General features: G+C 43.8%; 1 protein-coding gene across 1 annotated transcript in view; it reads left to right on the forward strand.

The window, feature by feature from the left end:
• The window catches only part of LOC126195295 (pyroglutamylated RF-amide peptide receptor-like), a 154,006-nt gene that overhangs the window by 13,192 nt on the left and 115,597 nt on the right, over positions 1 to 25,217 (forward strand). Inside the window, exon 2 of the mRNA XM_049933845.1 lies at positions 17,042 to 17,165. Within this exon, the coding sequence (XP_049789802.1) occupies positions 17,042 to 17,165 (124 nt within the window). The remainder of the gene's footprint in view (positions 1 to 17,041; positions 17,166 to 25,217) is intronic.

Consider the following 25,217-nt stretch of genomic DNA (forward strand, 5'->3'; position numbering starts at 1 on the left):
GCTGTTTACGAATAGTGCACACTTCTTATTTGCACTCAGAGGCAGACGTTGACATACAGTGAAAGACCTAACACAGTTCCAAGGAGGGCAAATTGTGGGGGTCAGATTAGTTGGAGCATCTGTAACCATGATAGCCAACTTGTAGAATGCTTAAAGAGCAACTGTTTCAACAGTCATGACGGCCTACAGAAAACATGGAAAAACATCATTGTGTAAATGTAATAGTGGGCGCAAATCAAAACTAAATGACAGAGATCGACGAACGCTAACACGAATTGTGTCAAAACAGCACAAAACTACTGCGGCTAAAGTGACTGCAGAGCTCAACAGCCATCTTCGAGACCCCGTATCTATCGACCCTGTCTGCCAAGAACTCCATAAAGGGAATATTCATGCACAAGCTGCTATACCGAAAACAATTAGTGACGAAAACCAGCGCAAAGAAGCGTAAAACATTGTGTCAGGAGCATAAATTCTGCATAGCTGATCAATGGAAACACGTCTTATGCTCCGACGAGTCAACGTTTTCGTTATTTCAAACACTGGGTCAGGCTTACATCTGGAGAACGCTAAAAGATTCCTACAATTCTGATTGCTTGATTCCAACGGTTAAGCATGGGGTTGGAAGTGTGATGATGCGGACAGCCACATCATGGTATTCTGCTGGTCCCATCATTACTCTCAAAGGTCGTGTTGCAGCCAACGATTAAGTGAACATTTTAAGTATTCATGATTCAAATGTTGTTCTGCAACAATGATGCTGTATTTCAGGACGATAACGCTCCCATTCACACAGCCAAGACAGTACAATCGTGGTATGAGGAATATGCAACTGAAATGCAGCGGCTTTCCTGGCCAGCACATTCGCTGGACTTGAACATTATCGAACCCTTGTGGGCAGTATTGGAGCGCAGACTCCGGAGCAGATTTCCGCCTCCCTCGTCACTGCAGGAGTTAGAAGAGGTTCTGATCGAAACGTGGATCGAAGAGTGGCATAACATTCCACTGGAGACTATACAGTCTTTATATGCCAGCATTCTAAAAAGAAACGCAGCTATATTACGGGGAAATGGGAGTCCAATCCCTTATTAATAAATCATTCCCAAGTAAGTACAGGTATTGTCATTATGTTGCCTATCCCCTGTATAATGAGAGGAAATTTAAGGTAGTGATTAACATATTCTGCAAACGAGGGCTGAGGATAGTACGGGATGCCTGTGATATGAGTTTTCTGGAGGTAAAAAGCAGGCGCATTGTCACTGACCAATGGCTTGTGGGGGGGGGGGGGGTTCCAATGAATGGAAATATTTTACACATTTGATATTTGCTGTATCTTCAAAGCTATAGTAATTCCTGTGCTTGGGATAAACCAGCGAAAACGGGTGAAAGCGTCCACCATTACGAAACTCTAATTGTGGCCACTCTTCGCCCACGGAAGCGGCCCTAAATAGTCAGAACTTGCTGACATTCCTCACACTGCTGGACCTACTTCGTAACATCTAAATTTAGAGAAGGTCGCGACAGACATTCTTTAATTTTCATGGTGGTGTTAAAGGTTCCTAAATGGCCACCTTACAGGGAATGATGCATGTGTTTGAATACGACAGGGACTAAGGCTTTAGGAATATATATTTTTAACTTGCCATCATAGAAGGTACTATAACACAGGAGGCCCTTGTTTACCTTACGACCAGCTACCTTCTACCCACATAGGAGCTGATGCTTAATCTCCTTGAGCACTTGACCCTGTTCCTGCTGCTCCTCCAAACTCCCAAAAAGAGATGGGATCTCGGTCAGTACTACATTTATAATTATCGTCTTACTGGGTGACCTAATGGTCTCCTGCCCCTTGCTCAACGTACTGCTCAATGCATCAGCCAACTGATTGTCCGATTCCTTTACACACATTACTTTACCATAAAATGGAACGCTGATATCCGGACTGCCCACCGTGCTATACAGAAAGTGTAGTGGAGTCAACTCGGATCCCAGCTTGGGGGCTGATTGTCATTTTATAATAAGAAATGTTGTTTCAAATAGAACTTAAATTTCCCCATGCCAAACAAAATCGCCGCTGCCTCCAGTTAGTATACGGAATATTTCACTCCTGCTGCCAATAAGGCCCTTGAGGCACAGGCGACTGACCTGTAATCTCTGTCAATTTCTTGTAATATGAAAACAGCTACTCCAGAATTGGAGGCCTGTCTGGAGAACAAATTGACGCTAGAAATCGGAAATGGCTCGGAAGGGGGTGTTCTACATCTACATCTACATCTACATCTACATGGTTACTCTGCCACTCACACTTAAGTGCCTGTCAGAGGGTTCATCGAACCATTTTCATACTACTTCTCTACCATTCCACTCTCGAATGGCGCGTGGGAAAAAGGAACACCTAAATCTTTCCGTTCGAGCTCTTATTTCTCTTATTTTATCATGATGATCGTTTCTCCCTACGCAGGTGGGTGTCAACAAAATATTTTCGCATTCGGAAGAGAAAGTTGGTGATTGAAAATTCGTAAATAGATCTCGTCGCAAGGAAAACCGCCTTTGTTTCAGTGACTGCCACCCCAACTCGTGTATCATATCATATCAGTGACCCTCTCACCTCTATTGCGCGATAACACGAAACGAGCTGCCCTTCTTTGCACTTTTTCGATGTCCTCTGGGGCAGTCCTACCCGTAAGTATACCACTCCGCGCAGCAATATTCCAGCAGAGGACGGACAAGTGTAAAGTAGGCTGTCTCTTTAGTGCGTTTGTCGCATCTTCTGAGTGTTCTGTCAACAAAGCGCAGTCTTTGTTTCGCCTTCCCCCAATATTATCTATGTGGTCTTTCCAATTTAAGGTGCTCGTAATTGCAATTCCTAGGTATTTAGTCGAAGTGACAGCCCTTAGATTCGTGCGATTTATTGTATACCCAGAATTTATCGGATTTCTTTTAGTACCCATGTGGATGTCCTCGCACTTTTCTTTGTTTAGTGGCAATTTCCACTTTTCGCACCATACAGAAATTCTCTCTAGATCATTTTGTAATTGGAATTGATCGTCTGATGATTTTACTAGACGGTAAATTACCGCATCATCTGCATACAATCTAAGGGGGCTGCTCAGATTATCACCTCGATCATTTACGTAAATCAGGAACAGCAGAGGGCCTATGACACTACCTTGCGGAACGCCAGATATCACTTCTGTTCTTCTCGATTTTGTTTACCTGTCTATCACTACGACAGCCTGCTTTAAAGTGTCAAAAGCTGACTGTTAGCTTTCATTTAAATGGCTCTCCGTAACGGGAAACTAGTTGACCAAAGTTCAGAATAAAATTACTGAAAACTTTCACCATGCCGACGAGCCGAGCACTTTCCTTTCTGTAATTGGACTCGCATTCGGGAGAACGACGGTTCAAACCCACGTCCGGCCATCCTGATGTATGTTTTACGTGATTTCCCTAAACCGCTTCAGGCAAATGCCGGGATGGATCCTTTGAGTGGGCACGGCCAACTTCCTTCCCCATCCTTCCCTAACTCTATGCGACCATTAGCCCCCAAATCAACCAATCCTCCAATCCTTTCCGTCCTGAGGAAGCGGAAAATTATGAATAGCTTATCTCTCAAGGAAATTTACTGTATTCGAACTTAGGATATGCTCGAGAATTGAGCAAGAAAGCAATGTTAAGGATTTGTCATAGGGAATCGATTCTTTATTTTCAACATTTTCTACTTCGTTCCCTCTTTGACAAAGTATGAAACTTATCTGCTTGCTTCGCCAACTTAAAGCTGACGTCTCTCAGAATGCATCCCAGACACTACTAACAACGTGATAGCTGCCTGTATTTCTTCTGAAACACCTAAAGAACGAAGTCTGAAAAATTAAAATGATTAGCCCACAAGCGATTGGAAGACGGCGCAGTTCATTCCTACTTTCAAGAAATGTAGTCGGCGAGATACACATAAAAATAATAGGTCTTTATCGCTGACGTCACACTCTTACAGAATTATGAAACGTTTTTGAAGACCGGAAACTTCATCTGTAAGAATCAACATGGACACCGCAAACTAAGATCTTGTGAAATTTAACTCACTCTTATATGTAGCAGGTTTCCAAGGAGAGTACCAATTTCAGTAGCTTGTTTTTTTGCACAAAATCATACATCTAGAAATACGAGACAACGGCGTTATTCCTAGTCTGGATGCTGAAGTTGACAGAACAACTAGGGGCAAACTAGGACATAAATCGTACTGGGAATCAGCGTACACCAGCAGGCACCCCTATCCAGCGCATAAGAATGCTGTACTATGTATACTGATAGCCAGAGCTCATCTGTTTAGCGACACTGACAACCTCCAACATGAACTAAAAGAGCTCTGGACAGCACTCCGTGCGAATTCATATAGCAAAAAGAACGTACATACAACGACGTGTGAGGTACAATGAAGATAGAAGAATGGTTCAGAAGAAACTGTATCTTTTGCCGCGCGGTAGCCGAGCGGTCTAAGGCGGTGCAGTCATAGACTGTGCGGCTGGTCTCGGCGGAGGTTCGAGTCCTCCCTCGGGCATGGGTGTGTGTGTTTGTCCCTAGGGTAATTTAGGTTAAGTAGTGTGTAAGCTTACGGACTGATGACCTTAACACTTAAGAACCTATAACATCGCAGCGCGTCAGCAATCGTTGGTTAATATATTAAAAAACTAAAAACCCGCCTCGATTGCGAAAAAAGCACTTAGTGTGAAGTGTTAAACCAGGTTTCGGCGTAGATAACTACACCTTCTTCAGAACAACAATAAAACCCACAAGTGCCTAAGAAGACCTTTTTCAATGATTAAAAGAACACCATAGCTATACATTTATAAACAAAAAAGAAAAGGAAAACACAAACAGTACATATGTACTTTGACTTTGTACATATGTACTGTTTGTGTTTTCCTTTTCTTTTTCGTTTATAAATGTATAGCTGTGGTGTCCTTTTAATCATTGACAATGGTCTTCTTAGACACTTGTGGATTTTATTGTTGTTCTGAAGAAGGTGTAGTTATCCACGCCGAAACCTGGTTTAACACTTCACACTAGGTGCTTTTTTCGCAATCGAGGCGGGTTTTTAGTTTTTTAATACCTTAACAGTCCCATAAGATGTCACACACATTTGAACATTTTGAACAAACTGTGCCTCTTACTGTGACACCATGTGAGAGGCGCCAGTGGCCGTGTGGGAAAAGGTGCTGCACCGAGGAATAAGTAAATCAATATTCCAGAGCGGCCACAGGATCGGAAATCTATGGGGGGCAACGTAGGGTTCCGCAGATGCTCCGCACACTGCACCTGCCAACGAACTTCGATATGAATCCGGCGAGGTGTACGTTGGCGAAACCGGGAGACTGATTAGCATTCTCGTGTCATCGAAGTGTTAACGCTATCTACGACTGGAGCTACACAAGAAGTCAGCTATGCAGTAAGTAATATTAATATTCGGACATTATGAGATCTTTACTTTGTAGCAAAACTAAAAAATAAACAAGTATTATATTAAGGTACATGTCCAGTAAATAATAATATAAACGTTTTTTACACAAATTATAACAGTTATTAACTAACAGCATTTAAAAATAACTTTGTTCGGTTTTCATGTTACTTTAATGGGTCAAATGGCTCTGAGCACTATGGGACTCAACTGCTGTGGTCATAAGTCCCCTAGAACTTAGAACTACTTAAACCTAACTAACCTAATGACAGCACACAACACCCAGCCATCACGAGGCAGAGAAAATCCCTGACCCCGCCGGGAATCGAACCCGGGAACCCGGGCGTGGGAAGCGAGAACGCTACCGCACGACCACGAGATGCGGGCATGTTACTTTAATATTCGGATCGTTGTCGCCAAGTTATATACTCTGAGTTAGAAAGCAGTGTTTGTTTACAAGTGCGGCCGACTATCCGGGCGGCACAATGCCACGCAAAACTAATATCAGTTTCAATATACGACAATTCGTGATTTTCCATAACGCGAAAGGTAAATCATATAGAAGAATTGCTGCCATGCTGGATATGAGTAAGGGGACTGTGGCAGATGTCGCCAGACGATTCAGAATCGAGGCCCGTATAGACTCTATACTTCAAAAGGGCCAACCAAAGAGGTTCGAAGCACGTGACAAAAGAATTTAATACGAAAAATAAAGGGGGATCCTATACTCAGTGCCCCACAGTAGCAAGTCACCTTCTAAACGAGTCTGGAAAGATGGTACATAAAATGGTTCAAATGGCTCTGAATACTACGGGACTTAATATCTGAGGTCATCAGTCCCCTAGAACTCAGAACTACTTAAACGTAACTAGCCTAAGGACGTCACACACATCCATACCCGAGGCAGGATTCGAACCTGCGATCGCAGCGGTCGTACGGTTGGCACATCCTCAAACGATTCCCAGAGCATTGAAAGATGGTGTCTAAGATCGATCAGTGGCTAGTAAGAAACCTTATGTCAATGAACACAATTGAAAGAAGACATTAGACTCTGCTAAAGAGTTTATTACGAAGGAAGAATCTTGGTGAAACAATATCATTTTTACCGACAGTATTAAATTTAACAATTTGCGTTGGATGAACGAAGGATGACGTGGCGGAAGAAGAATCAAGGATTGAAAGTCACACTTGTTAAGTCGATTGTAAAGCTTGGAGGTGTTCTTGTCCGGAGCTGTAAAACCACATTTCGACCGTTCTAACTAGAGTTCATCGTCAGTATTATGGACAAATGTCTATCTGAACACATTAAAAAACAATTTACGCAAAAATAGGATAATCAAACACTTTCAAGTTTTACGAGGACAGTGATCCAGCACATAAAGTTCACATTGTGCAGGAATATTTCCTGTACAATTATTCGAAAGTCTTAGTGCCAACACCTCGATTACCATAGCCGAACCCTATTGAGAATGTATGGGGAGTGCTAGAGCGATCTATTAACAAAACACCAGTATCCTCCACAGAAACTCTGAAGCGTCGATTAAAAGAAGAGCCGGATGGTCTCTGTAACGAAAATTAAAAAAGATCCGCAGCTTTGAAAAAAGTTACGCAACAGAATGGCTAGCCGACAAGATATTGAAACATATATTTATCACAGAACTTCGTCTTGAAGTAATTAGTCCTGAGAAGTGTATGAATATTAAAGTAACGTGAAAGTGGGATAGAGTTTTATTTCAATCGTATTATTATAGAGTTTTCGTAATTTATGTTAATAAAGTTTATGCTGTTATTTACAAGACATATAACTTATGTAATACTTGGTTATGTTTGTTGTTGTTGTTGTGGTCTTCAGTCCTGAGACTGGTTTGATGCAGCACTCCATGCTACTCTATCCTGGGCGAGCTTCTTCATCTCCCGGTACCTACTGCAACCTACATCCTTCTGAATCTGCTTAGTGTATTCATCTCTTGGTCTCCCTCTACGATTTTTACCCTCCACGCTGCCCTCCAATGCTAAATTTTTGATGCCTTGATGCCTAAAAACATGTCCTACCAACCGATCCCTTCTTCTAGTCAAGTTGTGCCACAAACTTCTCTTCTCCCCAATCCTATTCAATACCTCCTCATTAGTTACGTGATCTACCCACCTTATCTTCAGCATTCTTCTGTAGCACCACATTTCGAAAGCTTCTATTCTCTTCTTGTCCAAACTGGTTATCGTCCATGTTTCACTTCCATACATGGCTACACTCCATACAAATACTTTCAGAAACGACTTCCTGACACTTAAATCTATACTCGATGTTAACAAATTTCTCTTCTTCAGAAACGATTTCCTTGCCATTGCCAGTCTACATTTTATATCGTCTCTACTTCGACCATCATCAGTTATTTTACTCCCTAAATAGCAAAACTCCTTTACTACTTTAAGTGTCTCATTTCCTAATCTAATCCCCTCAGCATCACCCGATTTAATTTGACTACATTCCATTATCCTCGTTTTGCTTTTGTTGATGTTCATCTTATATCCTCCTTTCAAGACACTGTCCATTCCGTTCAACTGCTGTTCCAAGTCCTTTGCTGTCTCTGACAGAATTACAATGTCATCGGCGAACCTCAAAGTTTTTACTTCTTCTCCATGAATTTTAATACCTACTCCGAATTTTTCTTTTGATTCCTTTACTGCTTGCTCAATATACAGATTGAATAACATCGGGGAGAGGCTACAACCCTGTCTCACTCCTTTCCCAACCACTGCTTCCCTTTCATGCCCCTTGACTCTTGTAACTGCCATCTGGTTTCTGTACGAATTGTAAATAGCCTTTCGCTCCCTGTATTTTACCCCTGCCACCTTCAGAATTTGAAAGAGAGTATTCCAGTTAACGTTGTCAAAAGCTTTCTCTAAGTCTACAAATGCTAGAAACGTAGGTTTGCCTTTCCTTAATCTTTCTTCTAAGATAAGTCGTAAGGTTAGTATTGCCTCACGTGTTCCAACATTTCTACGGAATCGAAACTGATCTTCCCCGAGATCCGCTTCTACCAGTTTTTCCATTCGTCTGTAAAGAATTCGCGTTAGTATTTTGCAGCTGTGACTTATTAAACTGATAGTTCGGTAATTTTCACATCTGTCAACACCTGCTTTCTTTGGGATTGGAATTATTATATTCTTCTTGAAGTCTGTGGGTATTTCGCCTGTCTCGTACATCTTGCTCACCAGATGGTAGAGTTTTGTCATGACTGGCTCTCCCAAGGCCATCAGTAGTTCCAATGGAATGTTGTCTACTCCCGGGGCCTTGTTTCGACTCAGGTCTTTCAGTGCTCTGTCAAACTCTTCACGCAGTATCTTATCTCCCATTACATCTTCATCTACATCCTCTTCCATTTCCATAATATTGTCCTCAAGTACATCGCCCTTGTATAAACCCTCTATATACTCCTTCCACCTTTCTGCCTTCCCTTCTTTGCTTAGAACTGGGTTGCCATCTGAGCTCTTGATATTCATACAAGTGGTTCTCTTCTCTCCAAAGGCCTCTTTAATTTTCCTGTAGGCAGTATCTATCTTACCCCCCGTGAGACAAGCCTCTACATCCTTACGTTTGTCCTCTAGCCATCCCTGCTTAGCCATTTTGCACTTCCTGTCTATCTCATTTTTGAGACGTTTGTATTCCCTTTTGCCTGCTTCATTTACTGCATTTTTATATTTTCTCCTTTCATCAATTAAATTCAATATTTCTTCTGTTACCCAAGGATTTCTATTAGCCCTCGTCTTTTTACCTACTTGATCGTCTGCTGCCTTCACTACTTCATCCCTCAGAGCTACCCATTCTTCTTCTACTGTATTTCTTTCCCCCATTCCTGTCAATTGTCTCCTTATGCTCTCCCTGAAACTCTGTACAACCTCTGGTTCTTTCAGTTTATCCAGGTCCCATCTCCATAAATTCCCACCTTTTTGCAGTTTCTTCAGTTTCAATCTGCAGGTCATAACCAATAGATTGTGGTCAGAATCCACATCTGCCCCTGGAAATGTCTTACAATTTAAAACCTGGTTCCTAAATCTCTGTCTTACCATTATATAATCTATCTGATACCTTTTAGTATCTCCAGGATTCTTCCAGGTATACAACCTTCTTTTATGATTCTTGAAGCAAGTGTTAGCTATGATTAAGTTATGCTCTGTGCAAAATTCTACAAGGCGGCTTCCTCTTTCATTTCTTCCCCCCAATCCATATTCACCTATTATGTTTCCTTCTCTCCCTTTTCCTACTGACGAATTCCAGTCGCCCATGACTATTAAATTTTCGTCTCCCTTCACTACCTGAATAATTTCTTTTATCTCGTTATACATTTCATCAATTTCTTCATCATCTGCAGAGCTAGTTGGCATATGAACTTGTACTACTGTAGTAGGCATGGGCTTTGTGTCTATCTTGGCCACAATAATGCGTTCACTATGCTGTTTGTAGTAGCTAACCCGCACTCCTATTTTTTTATTCATTATTAAACCTACTCCTGCATTACCCCTATTTGATTTTGTATTTATAACCCTGTATACACCTGACCAAAAGTCTTGTTCCTCCTGCCACCGAACTTCACTAATTCCCACTATATCTAACTTCAACCTATCCATTTCCCTTTTTAAATTTTCTAACCTACCTGCCCGATTAAGGGATCTGACATTCCACGCTCCGATCCGTAGAACGCCAGTTTTCTTTCTCCTGATAACGACGTCCTCTTGAGTAGTCCCCGCCCGGAGATCCGAATGGGGGACTATTTTACCTCCGGAATATTTTACCCAAGAGGACGCCATCATCATTTAATCATACAGTAAAGCTGCATCTCCTCGGGAAAAATTACGGCTGTAGTTTCCCCTTGCTTTCAGCCGTTCGCAGTACCAGCACAGCAAGGCCGTTTTGGTTAATGTTACAAGGCCAGATCAGTCAATCATCCAGACTGTTGCCCCTGCAACTACTGAAAAGGCTGCTGCCCCTCTTCAGGAACCACATGTTTGTCTGGCCTCTCAACAGATACCCCTCCGTTGTGGTTGCACCTACGGTACGGCCATCTGAGACACGCAAGCCTCCCCACCAACGGCAAGGTCCATGGTTCATGGTTATGTTTATTCTTGTTTTATTAAAGATAAAGTTATGAAGCTACAAAGAAAAATATCTCATAGTGTCCGAATATTAACGTCACTCACTCTAGCGGAACACTAAGAGGTCTGTGGGCGAGCTATTAATTTTCAAGGAATTCGTGTGCTTGCTAAGCAGCCGTGGATGCAGCAACGAAATTTGAGAGAGGCTATCGAAATGTTTAAACGCCCTAACAGCATGAACACGGAGGACTGCCAACGATACCAGTCCATCGGGCAGCGTGTGTTCGCCAGCCAGCAGCTCCATATGACTCAGGGGCCGCAGTATAAACAAGCAGCCACATGAGATCTGCTGCGCGGCATCAAATTCCCGCTGCCGGAAAACACGACCACTTGGTCCAAGCTTTCCACAGCAATCTATAATTCGATATGTCCAACGGCATTGTAGAAAGCGACGTCAGTAGACACCGAAATAAGATAGTATGTAGAGGCCAGAACCCTGCAGTTAGTCGATCTGAAGAGAACGGCCGCGAAGTGGGTCGAAATGTCGGCATTTTAGTTGTTATGGTGTTACTTAAGAACGCGGTCTAAAACCCATGTTGATTTTATTCAAATCATCTCCATCTATTCGTGACTGAGATACAGAGAAGAATAAATAACGGTACCGGGATAGACTTCCTTAAGAATTACACTCCAAGAAAATTTAACCACGAAGAGATTATCCGAATGGGACGGAAACAGGCAGATGTGATGTACGTGTACGACAAACAAATTATTACAATTTTAGAGAAACATGATGATTTATTCAAAAGAAAGAGCTTTACGAACTGAGCAAGTCAACAGCACGACCCCTTTGGTTGTCATCCAGGGGCCCGTTTTGTTGCTCTTCATGGAAAGCCAAGCTGGACTTACATTTCAGCAAGACAATGCCCGCCGTCACACGGTGCGAATTTCTATTCCTTGTCTTCGTGCCTGCTAAATCCTACCTTGGCAGCAAGGTCGCAGCATCTCTTACTACACTACTGGCCATTAAAATTGCTACACCAAGAAGAAATGCAGATGATAAACGGGTATTCATTGGACAAATATATTATACTAGAACTGACATGTGATTACTGTGGTGCCACCGCCAGACAACACACTTGCTGGGTGGTAGCCTTTAAATCGGCCGCGGTCCGATGGTATACGTCGGACCCGCCTGTCGCCACTAACAGTGATTGCAGACCGAGCGCCGCCCCACGGCAGGTCTAGTCTAGACTCCCTAACACTCGCTCCAGTTGTACAGCCGACTTTGCTAGCGATGGTTCACTGTCTACATACGCTCTCATTTGCAGAGACAACAGTTTACCATAGCTTTCAGATACGTCATTTGCTACGACCTAGCAAGGCCCCATATTCAGTTACTATGAATGTATTCTGAACAGATAATGTTGTGTCATTCCATGTAGGCTTTCACGGCCGGCGTCTTCATCAATAAACACTTCCGGGCTAAGTTGCCGTGGTCGATCTGTAAAACTTCTTCTCCCTAACGTTTCGTTCTCAACTACGGAGAACATCTTCGGAGGTGAGTCAACGACTGGCTGCTAGGAGCTGGGGCCGCCGCTTATATGGATATCGTAGAGGGCGCCACCGTACGTCACGTGGCGTCGATGTGCAGCTATCTCTGGCTATCGTCTGTTCTCTCGATTGCAGGCAATCGATTGTCACGTGATTGATGCAACGTCGACCGACATATCTTATCCAATTTTAATCCTTCTTCTTTACGATTAAAATTGTATTGATGTTTGTGGATTTCAATTGCCTCTCTACACATACGTGTATAATAATGCGACGTCCTCGCTAGCACGCTGGTTTCACCAAATTTTATTTCGTGATCTCCATCCATAAAAACATGTTCCGCTACTGCCAATTTGTCGATATGTCCCAAGCGACAGTTTCTTTTGTGCTCCGTCAACCGTGTATTGATGCTTCTTTTTGTAGTTCCTATGTAAACCCTGCCACAACTGCACGGAATTTTATATACCCCTGGGGTGGCTAGGGGGTGACGAGCATCTTTTGTTGATCTTAGGCATTCACTAATTTTCTTAGTAGGTCTGAAAATGGTCTCTACGTGAAACTTGGCTAGTACTTTCCCAATGCGATCCGTGATATTATGGATGAACGGGTGGATGGGACCTTAGGCCATAAGGTCTACAGGAAAGGTACACATACTGATCGCTACCTCCATAAGAACTCAAACCACCACCCTAGGCAAAAGTGGGGGGTCATAAAAACATTAGTGGATAGGGCCAATAATATTTGTGAACCAGGCTACTTACAAGAAGAACTAAATCATTTACGAATAGCCTTTGCAAAAAATGGTTATATGGAAAACGAGATTAACCGAGCACTTCACCCAAATAGAAAAATGCCTAAAAATAGGAGAGAGCAACAACCATCAGCTGGAAAAGTATTTCTTCCGTTCATCCATAATATCACGGATCGCATTGGGAAAGTACTAGCCAAGTTTCACGTAGAGACCATTTTCAGACCTACTAAGAAAATTAGTGAATGCCTAAGATCAACAAAAGATGCTCGTCACCCCCTAGCCACCCCAGGGGTATATAAAATTCCGTGCAGTTGTGGCAGGGTTTACATAGGAACTACAAAAAGAAGCATCAATACACGGTTGACGGAGCACAAAAGAAACTGTCGCTTGGGACATATCGACAAATCGGCAGCAGCGGAACATGTTTTTAAGGATGGAGATCACGAAATAAAATTTGGTGAAACCAGCGTGCTTGCGAGGACGTCGCATTATTATACACGTATGTGTAGAGAGGCAATTGAAATCCACAAACATCAATACAATTTTAATCGTAAAGAAGAAGGACTAAAATTGGATAAGATATGGCGGTCGACGTTGCATCAATCACGTGACAATCGATTGCCTGCAATCGAGAGAACAGACGATAGCCAGAGATAGCTGCACATCGACGCCACGTGACGTACGGTGGCGCCCTCTACGATATCCATATAAGCGGCGGCCCCAGCTCCTAGCAGCCAGTCGTTGACTCACCTCCGAAGATGTTCTCCGTAGTTGAGAACGAAACGTTAGGGAGAAGAAGTTTTACAGATCGACCACGGCAACTTAGCCCGGAAGTGTTTATTGATGGAGATAATGTTGTGAATCATGTACCATCAAGAGCGACGTTTATCATTAATGGATTAAAGTTAAGTATCAAACTAATTACGTCCGCTTCTGAATTCTAATTCCTTGTCATGATCCAGATCTCACGTCAGTATAGTCCTTCTCTCCTCACGCCAGCCTGCGTGAGCTAAAACGCGTGCATTTCGGCTTCCATTCGTAACATGGTGTTGGCTCTTCTGCCAACACAACAATTACATTTTCACGCAATTTGGGTGCATTGATCCTGAGAAATCAGTACCCAGAACAACCACCTCTGGCCGTAATAACGGCCTTGATACGCCTGGGCATAGAGTCAAACAGAGCTTGGATGGCGTGTACAGGTACAGCTGCCCATGCAGCTTCAACACGATACCACAGTTCATCAAGAGTAGTGACTGGCGTATAGTGACGAGCCAGTTGCTCGGCCACCACTGACCAGACGTTTTCAATTGCTGACAGATCTGTAGAATATGCTGGCCAGGGCAGCAGTCGAACAATTTCTGTGTCCAGAAAGGCCCGTACAGGACTTGCAACATGCGGTCGTGCATTATCCTGCTGAAATATAAGGTTTTTTCAGGGATCGAATGAAGGCTAGAGTCACGGGTCGTAACACGTCTGAAATGTAACGTCCACTGTTCAAAGTGCAGTCAATGCGAACAAGAGGTGACCGAGACGTGTAACCAATGGCACCCCATACCATCACGCCGGGTGATGGGTCAGTATGGCGATGACGAATACACGATTCCAAGGTGCGTTCACAGCGATTTCGCCAAACACGGATGCGATCATCATGATTCTGTAAACAGAACCTGGATTCATCCGAAAAAATGTTTTGCCATTCGTGCACCCAGGTTCGTCGTTGAGTACACCATCACAGGCGCTCGTGTCTGTGATGCAGCGTCAAGGGTAACCGCAGCCATGGTCTCCGAGCTGAAAGTCCATGCTGCTGCAAACGTCGTCGAACTGTTCATGGAGATGGTCGTTGTCTCGCAAACGTCCCCATCTGTTGACTCAGGGATCGAGACGTGGCTGCACGATCCGTTACAGCCGTGCGGATAAGATGCCTGTCATCTCGACTGCTAGTGATACGAGGCCGTTAGGATCCAGTCGGCGTTCCGTATTACCCTCCTGAACCCACCAATTCCATATTCTGCTAATCGTCATTGTATCTCGACCAACGCGAGCAGCAATGTCGCGATACGATAAACCACAATGGGTATAGGGTACAATCCGACCTTTATCAAAGTCGGAAACGTGATGGTACGTATTTCTCCTCCTTACACGAGGCATCACAACAACGTTTCATCAGGCAACGCCGGCCAACTGCTGTTTGTATATGAGAAATCGGTTGGAAACTTTCCTCATGTCAGCACGTTGTAGGTGCCGCCACCGGCGCCAACCTTGCGTGAATGCTCTGAAAAGCTAATCATTTGCATATCACAGCATCTTCTTCCTTTCGGTTAAATTTCGCGTCTGTTGTACGTCATATTGGTGGTGTAGCAATTTTAATGGCCAGTAGTGTATATCGCATCTACCAATATTCGTCCCATTCGGGTAATTTCTTCGTGGTGCATCGTTTATTATTTCTTCTATCTTAGATTGTACTCCTACTTGAAGCGTGAACTCAAGCCTCCTTCACAGGCCTGTTTAGAGAAGTAGATATACTAACGACTGCTTCCCGATATACATTCGTTAATGTAATTTGTCATTAATCAAACCAACAACTCAGTTCATGGAAACAATACTTGAAATAAGAATAATCTTCACAAAGATTCAAAGTCGCTGACGTTGCTCCACAAAGGTGTTATTTATGCAGGTAAACACATTTCAGTAAGACGCTAGCAGCCGTAAAATTAGGTACTTATAATATAGCACCTGTTAACACAGCTGGCATCGTTCAGTATAGTGAGCACCACGACGAACTGTATCTCCCATTGCCACCAGACACCAGATCTCAACATTATTGAGCCTTTTCGGTCTAATTTCGAGAGATCTCAATATTATTGAGTATTTTTGTTCTAATTTGTAGAGAACCGTGCTTGACTACCAGCCAACGTTAAGGTACGTTTACACTGGGATACATGTATCGCGATATGTATGAGCGACATGTCAATTTGACATGTCGCGATACATCACCTCATACAAAAATTCACGGAACTTGTATGCGGACCCTCGAGCTCATACATGTCGCGTATACATTTTGTATATCGCTTTTTGGCCATATACGCGACATGTGTGAGCGACATTTGAACTCGCGCATGCGTAGTACCAGGCTCTTTGACGGCTGTTTGAGTTTTGAAGGTGCCGACTGTCGTTTCGACGTTAATGTATCTGCATAGAATATCAAAAAGTGCCATATGCAACATTATTCTTCGTGTTTGCGAGGCCATTGTGCAAGTTTCATCCCAAGAAGTGAAGGTAAAAGTTTTATATATATATATATATATATATATATATATATATATATATATATATATATATATATATATCAGGGAATGTAATACATTATATAATTTTTTCATGCATCTGGCACGTATATCAATGTTTTGCTATTATTCCGGCGGCCTCGCGTGATAATGTTGACAACGGATGCCGACAATCGTGTGTGAGACGTTGGCATTAGCAATCGCGCGACAATGCAAATGTTTTGTCATGAAATCTTCGTTTTACGAGGAATCCCCAGTGGCTAAAAAACGGAGTGTTACTGCCAACTGATCCTCTGGTGGAATCGCTTCCCGAAAGTTTGTGTTGGTTTTGGACACAAGAGGAGCCACAAGTGATAACAAACCGCGGAAATCCTCCATACTCATCCTAACATAATTTATAAAATATGCGCCATCCTCCAGCGTTAATTCGCGAGAAACTCTCTGTGCCACCATCTACGCTTCCTCCGCCGTTTCTTCCTATCATCTTCCAAATGAGCAAGTGCATCAGCACATAAAAATGTGAAATCTTCCAAACTGTCGTCGGAAGCTATCGCACAGTGATACGTATCAACCAGTGTAAACGCACGCTCATACATGTATGAGGTTGATACTTGTCAACTCATACAAGCCGCGATACATGTCGCAAAGTCGCATATACATGTATCTCATACATGTGTCGATACAAATCGCAGTGTAAACGCACCTTTACCTGAAAGTGCCATGCAGGACACGTATTTATACGTTACGAGATAACTTGAAGCTGTTTCGAATTAGAACAGTTTTCCTGCACCGAGGCGGGCTTGGTAATGTGTACCGTTTTTGGTGTTTCCATTCTTTTGTCCATCCCATGTATATGAACCGTACCCGCAGTGTTCCGCTACATGTAGCATGTGCTGTTTTCAGGTACTACGCCATCGTGCACCCGATGCGCGCGAAGTACACGTGTACCATCCGTCAGGCGCGCAGAGTCATCCTCATCATTTGGACGGCTTCTCTGCTGCTAGCTGTGCCCATCATCTTCGTACAGGTAAGTTAGATCAGCCAACAGCAAGAAATGGCCATTGTTTACTTCTTCGCACCTTATATTCAAACCGGTCCACTCCAGTATAATGCATTTTTTAGCGTTTAATGTTACCAAATAATCCTGTAGAGCCGGCCGGTGTGGCCGTCTACATCTACATCTACATAATTACTCTGCAATTCACATTTAAGTGCTTGGCAGAGGGTTCATCGAACCACAATCATACTATCTCTCTACCATTCCACTCCCGAAAAGCGCGCGGGAAAAACGAACACTTAAACCTTTCTGTTCGAGCTCTGATTTCTCTTATTTTATTTTGATGATCATTCCTACCTATGTAGGTTGGGCTCAGCAAAATATTTTCGCATTCGGAAGAGAAAGTTGGTGACTGAAATTTCGTAAATACACTCCTGGAAATTGAAATAAGAACACCGTGAATTCATTGTCCCAGGAAGGGGAAACTTTATTGACACATTCCTGGGGTCAGATACATCACATGATCACACTGACAGAACCACAGGCACAGAGACACAGGCAACAGAGCATGCACAATGTCGGCACTAGTACAGTGTATATCCACCTTTCGCAGCAATGCCGGCTGCTATTCTCCCATGGAGACGATCGTAGAGATGCTGGATGTAGTCCTGTGGAACGGCTTGCCATGCCATTTCCACCTGGCGCCTCAGTTGGACCAGCGTTCGTGCTGGACGTGCAGACCGCGTGAGACGACGCTTCATCCAGTCCCAAACATGCTCAATGGGGGACAGATCCGGAGATCTTGCTGGCCAGGGTAGTTGACTTACACCTTCTAGAGCACGTTGGGTGGCACGGGATACATGCGGACGTGCATTGTCCTGTTGGAACAGCAAGTTCCCTTGCCGGTCTAGGAATGGTAGAACGATGGGTTCGATGACGGTTTGGATGTACCGTGCACTATTCAGTGTCCCATCGACGATCACCAGTGGTGTACGGCCAGTGTAGGAGATCGCTCCCCACACCATGATGCCGGGTGTTGGCTCTGTGTGCCTCGGTCGTATGCAGTCCTGATTGTGGCGCTCACCTGCACGGCGCCAAACACGCATACGACCATCATTGGCACCAAGGCAGAAGCGACTCTCATCGCTGAAGACGACACGTCTCCATTCGTCCCTCCATTCACGCCTGTCGCGACACCACTGGAGGCGGGCTGCACGATGTTGGGGCGTGAGCGGAAGACGGCCTAACGGTGTGCGGGACCGTAGCCCAGCTTCATGGAGACGGTTGCGAATGGTCCTCGCCGATACCCCAGGAGCAACAGTGTCCCTAATTTGCTGGGAAGTGGCGGTGCGGTCCCCTACGGCACTGCGTAGGATCCTACGGTCTTGGCGTGCATCCGTGCGTCGCTGCGGTCCGGTCCCAGGTCGACGGGCACGTGCACCTTCCGCCGACCACTGGCGACAACATCGATGTACTGTGGAGACCTCACGCCCCACGTGTTGAGCAATTCGGCGGTACGTCCACCCGGCCTCACGCATGCCCACTATACGCCCTCGCTCAAAGTCCGTCAACTGCACATATGGTTCACGTCCACGCTGTCGCGGCATGCTACCAGTGTTAAAGACTGCGATGGAGCTCCGTATGCCACGGCAAACTGGCTGACACGGCGGTGGTGCACAAATGCTGCGCAGCTAGCGCCATTCGACGGCCAACACCGCGGTTGCTGGTGTGTCCGCTGTGCCGTGCGTGTGATCATTGCTTGTACAGCCCTCTCGCAGTGTCCGGAGCAAGTATGGTGGGTCTGACACACCGGTGTCAATGTGTTCTTTTTTCCATTTCCAGGAGTGTAGATCTCGCCGCGACGAAAAACGTCTTTGCTTTAATGACTTCCATCCCAACTCGCGTATCACATCTGTAACACTCTCTCCCCTATTACGTGATAATACAAAACGAGCTGCCCTTTTTTGCACCCTTTTGATGTCGTTCGTCAATCCCACCTGGTAAGGATCCCACACCGCGCAGCAATATTCTAACAGAGAACGAACGAGTGTAGTGTAAGCTGTCTCTTTAGTGGACTTGTTGAATCTTTTGAGTGTCCTGCCAATGAAACGCAACCTTTGGCTCGCCTTCCCCACAATATTATCTATGTGGTCTTTCCAACTGAAGTTTTTCGTAATTTTAACACCCAGGTACTTAGTTGAATTGACAGCCTTGACAATTGTACTATTTATCGAGTAATGGAATTCCAACGGATTTCTTTTGGAACTCATGTGAATCACCTCACACTTTTCGTTACTTAGCGTCAACTGCCACCTGCCACACCATACAGCAATCTTTTCTAAATCGCTTTGCAACTGATACTGGTCTTCGGATGACCTTACTAGACGGTAAATTACAGCATCAGCTGCGAACAACCTAAGAGAACTGCGGTTCTAGGCGCTTCAGTCTGGAACCGCGTGACCGCTACGGTGGCAGGTTCGAATCCTGCCTCGGGCATGGATGTGTGTAATGTCCTTACGTTAGTTAGGTTTAATTAGTTCTAAGTTCTAGGCGACTGATGACCTCAGAAGTTACGTCGCATAGTGCTCAGAGCCATTCTGAATCCTGTAGAGGAATTTGCAGTGCTCTCGGCTGCTGTAAATTTCGTTTGTGTATTTGTATTACTCAGATACTAAGAAACAAATTCGCGTTATGGTCCTAGACTGGCTAATCGGACCCCGTGCACTGTCAATGTCGTCCTCTTACGATGGCGTCACCGTATGCCTTATGGCGGGGCATGTGGTCAGCACACCGCTCTCCTGGTTGTTGTCGGGTTTCTTGCCTTTGGAACCACTACTAAATGGTCAATTAGCTCCTCGTCCGCTTCGGTAGCTGCACCGTCATAGCTGCGGATTGCTAAGTGAAGGAGCCTGGGTCGATTCCCGGCAGGTCGGAAATTTTCTTCGCTCAGGGACTCGATGTTGTGTTATCCTTACGTTCGCATCGTCATAATTCACATCCCATTCTTGAGTTGGCTATAGGGGCACGTCTCGAAAGCCAATAAATTAAAACAAAAAGAAATAGCTACTCAGTTGACCATACGAGGCTGACAAGAAGGCTATGCGACAATCAGGATGTCAAATCGAAGACCTTTCAGCCGTCTAATTTCCAAACTGTTATTTTATTTGGCTACCAGTTTTGATGATTTACTACGCCATCTTCAGGCAACCTGACCGACCTGTGGGAAGACTCCAGTCCCGGTTCCGAACAAAATAGGGGCCAGCATTCAAATACTGGTCAGCAGGCGATGGTTGAAGTGATCGCCGTATCAAGCAGAAATCTACAGATACCAGTATTTGAGTGCTGGTCCGTACTTCGACTGGAACCGAGGTTGGAATATTCCTATACGTTGGTCTGGGGCATGAAAATGGCGTAGTAAATCACCGAAACTGGTAGGTAAGTAAAATAACAGTTTGGAAATTAGACGGCTGAAAGGTCTTTGATTTGACATCCTGCACCAAACAGCCTAGTTCCGCAACCATCTCTGAAAAGATGGACATGCAGAGGCATACAGGAATCGGTTTTTTATGAATTTTTTATTTATGATGCGTGAAGTTCAGAACTACGATTACAATTTCCCAAAGCAGTTCGATGTAACCCGCAAAAAATCTCGATAAAATCAACTTTGAAGTTTTCCGAGCCTCCGTACCAACCTACAGTAAAGTCCATTTTTCGACAGGCAGCGTTCCTGTGTGGGAGAATGTTCGCATGCCATGTGGATAGCCTGGGTTCCATTCCTGACTGACGCAAATTTATTGTGCATGTTCACGATCATGTAAGTGAAACTTCCTGTCTCCTTTCGATCGTTGTTTGTTCGTCACTAAGAACACCATTTAATAAAAGGATTGGTCGAATATGTGTTGATTATCACATATTTAAATGTCACTTCTATGAAAAACTAGCGAAACCGGAAATTCTTCTCAATTGCTAAATTTGCATATACATCCTAAATTCCCTTCTCCCTCGCTCTACCACTCTTCTCATCCCCCCTCTCACATTACGTCTCTTCCTCCACCCAACTCTCTGTGCATAACCTCCTCTCCCCCCCTCCCCCCCCGCACCGCCCTCACCTCTTTAAGTCCATTTCTGTCTGAATGGTCAATCGGGCGTAGTGTAAAAATCTGAAGCAAGTCCGTCAAGATCTTGACGAGATTTTTGGTAAGAAAGTTTCCTTTTTCTATATTACATATTATATATGTAATATATTACAAAATATTTAGCCGATGTCCTTTCGAATGTTCATTATAGGTTCGTGTAAAAATTGGAAGTAAATCGGTGAAGAACTTTTCGAGATTTGTGGTAACTACGGTTTCTCTATACAAGGTGGTCCATTGATCGTGACCGGGCCAAATATCTCACGAAATAAGCGACTAACGAAAAAACCACAAAGAACGAAACTTGTCTAGCTTGAAGGGGGAAACAAGATGGCGCTATGGTTGGCCGGCTAGATGGTGCTGCCATAGGTCAAACGGTTATCAACTGCGTTTTTTTAAAACAGAAACCCCCATGTTTATTACATATTCATGTAGTACGTAAAGAAATATGAATGTTTTGTTGGACCACTTTTTTCGCCTTGTAATAGATGGCACTGTAATAGTCACAAACATATGGCTCACAATTTTAGACGAACAGTTGGTAACAGGTAGGTTTTTTAGATTAAAATACAGAGCGTAGGTGCATTTGAACATCTTATTTCGGTTGTTCCAATGTGATACCTGTACCTTTGTGAACGTATCATTTCTGAGAACGCATGCTGTTACAGCGTGATTACCTGTAAATACCACATTAAGGCAATAAATGCTCAAAATGATGTCCGTCAAACTCAATGCATTTGGCAATACGTGTAACGACATTCCTCCCAACAGCGAGTAGTTCGCCTTCCGTAATATTCGCATATGCATTGACAATGCGCTGACGCATGGTTCAAATGGCTCTAAGCACTATGGGATTTAACATCTGGGGTCATCAGTCCCATAGAACTTAGAACTACTTAAACCTAACAAACCAAAGACATCACACACATCTATGCCCGAGGCAGGATTCGAATCTGCGACCGTAGCGGCACGCGGTTCCATCTGACGCATGTAGTCAGGCGTTGTGGGTGGATCACGATAGCAAATATCCTTCAACTTTCCCCACAGAAAGAAATCCGGAGACGTCTGATCCGGTGAACGTGCGGGCCATGGTATGGTGCTTCGATGAATATTCCACCTGTCATGAAATATGCTATTCAGTGCCATTTCAACCGCACGCGAGCTATGTGCCGGACATCCATCATGTTGGAAGTACATCGCCATTATGTCATGCAGTGAAATATCTTGTAGTAAAATCGGTAGAACATTACCTAGGAAATCAGCATACATTGCACCATTTAGATTGCCATCGATAATATGGGGGCCAATTATCCTTCCTCCCATAATGCCGCACCATACATTAACCCGCGAAGGTCGCTGATGTTCCACTTGTCGCAGCCATTGTGGATTTTCCGTTGCCCAATAGCGCATATTATGCCGGTTTACGTTACAGTTGTTGGTGAATGACGCTTCGTCGCTAAATAGAACGGGTGCAAAAAATCTGTCATCGTCCCGTAATTTCTCTTGATCCCAGTGGCAGAACTGTACACGACGTTCAAAGTCGTCGCCATGCAGTTATTGGTGCATAGAAATATGGTACGGGTGCAATCGATATTGATGTAGCATTATCAACACCGACGTTTTTGAGATTCCCGATTCTCGCGCAATTTGTCTGCTACTGACGTGCGGATTAACCGCGACAGCAGCTAAAACACCTACTTGGGCATCCTCATTTGTTGCAGGTCGTGGTTGACGATTCACATGTCGCTGAACACTTGCTGTTTCCTTAAATAACGTAAGTATCTGGCGAACGGTCCGAACACTTGGATGATGTCCAGGATACCGAGCAGCATACATAGCACACGCCCGTTGGGCATTTTGATCACAATAGCCGTACATCAACACGATATCGACCTTCTCCGCAATTTGTAAATGGTCCATTTTAAAACGAGCAGTATATCACGAAAGAAATACCGTCCGCACTGGCGGAATGTTACGTGATACCACGTACTTATACGTTTGTGGCTATTACAGCGCCATCTATCATAATGCGAAAAAAGTGGTCCAACTAAAACATTCGTATTTCTTTACGTCCTACACGGATATGTAATAAAAATGCGGGTTCTTATTTAAAAAAACGAAGTTGATATCCGTTTGACCTATGGCAGCGCCATCTAGCGGGCCATCTGGTCTCCCCCTTCAAGCTAGACGAGTTTCGTTCTTTGTAGTTTTTTCGTTTGATGCTTATTTCGTGAGATATTTGGCCCGGTCACTATCAATGGACCACCCTGTATATATACCACACCTGTATGTGTATATTATATATATTACCAAAATATGTAACCTATGTCCGTCCAACTTTGATTAGACCGTCGTGTAAAAAATTTTTAATAAATTGGTCAAGAATTTTTCGACATTTTCGGTAATGGCGTTTCCCTTTTGTACAGAAAATTAAATATGTATTTATAATATGTCTAACTGTCAAATTGACTTTTTTGTTATGAAAACATGTGATAGCAGAACTGTCGACCCAAACGAAATTTTGTTATTCAGTTTTGAACCAAAAATACCGTTATAATCCACTGTTGCAAAAAAAGAAATCAACCAAATCATCCGCGCCATTCTCAAGTGATGATCTTTTACAATTGATTTAAATTTCCAACTTTTCCGGTGTATTTTCTAAAAACTTTCTTTCATAGAAACTTTGTCCAGATAGTTACTAATTCAACAATGACAAAAATCAATCTCATCTGTCGAGCCGTTGGTAGTTGATGATTTTGGTACGTGCGGCAACTGAAGTTAATTTCAGACTTTTCCGTTGGATTTTCCAAAAGTTTTCTTTTATACAGACCTTGTCCTGACAATAACGAACCCAAAAACAGTCAACCAAGGTGGTCAAGCCGTTCTCAACTGATGATCTTTCATACATGCGGCAACTGACTGTTATGTATGTAGATCCACGTCTTCTTATCTCTAATGATATATTGCAGACTAACATCCAGTTTTCGTCGCAAATACAAATCCTTAATTACCGACCTTGTGTAAAAGATTGTTAAAATAAAAGAATTTACAAATTAATTTTTTGTACGCGTTTTTCGCTTCATGGAAATGCTCATAGGAATTTGAAAGTTTGTTTAAAAATTTACTCCCGCCAGGAACCGAACCCAGGCCAGAAATATGGCAGGCAAACAATCTGCCATAGATCCACGCTTCCCTGGGAAATAACGTTTTTCCTATATTAAAAGCACGCGGAAAACTTCAAAGCCGATTTTGGCTCTGAGCACTATGGGACTCAACATCTGTGGTCATCAGTCCCCTAGAACTTAGAACTACTTAAACCTAACTAACCTAAGGACATCACATACATCCATGCCCGAGGCAGGATTCGAACCTGCAACCGTAGCAGTCGCGCGGTTCCGGACTGAGCGCCTAGAACCGCTAGACCACCGCGGCCGGTAAAGCCTATTTTCTCGAGAATATTTTAGAGTTGCTTGGAACTGCTTTGATGATTAATATTTGACTTCTCAGCTTTAGGTTCCTTAAATATAAAAAAAAAAACGAAAATCCGCTTGCCGTGTGGTTTCCCTGACAGTACATCTGGTACTAATACTTCCACCAAGGGAAAATCTATGGCAGTCGCCGATATTGCACCTGTTGCCACGCCATGGCAGTTCGCCATGCCGACCACTCAGCTAAGGAGGTGAACTACTCAAGTACTGTTCTGTTTGTTTATCATATGTAAATTCACGGTGGTTTAATCACGGAAATATGACTACCCACTAGCCGACCTGTGTGGCCGAGCGGTTCTAGGCGCTTCAGTCTGGAACCACGCTACCGTTACCGTCGCAGGTTTGAATCCTGCCTCGGGCATGGATGTGTGTGATGTTCTTAGGTTAGTTAGGTTTAAGTAGTTCTGAGTTCTAGATGATTGATGACCTCAGAAGTTAAGTCCCATAGTGCTCAGAGCCAT

The sequence above is a fragment of the Schistocerca nitens genome, chromosome 7 (genome assembly GCF_023898315.1).
Source record: "Schistocerca nitens isolate TAMUIC-IGC-003100 chromosome 7, iqSchNite1.1, whole genome shotgun sequence".
NCBI classification, from domain to species: domain Eukaryota; kingdom Metazoa; phylum Arthropoda; class Insecta; order Orthoptera; family Acrididae; genus Schistocerca; species Schistocerca nitens.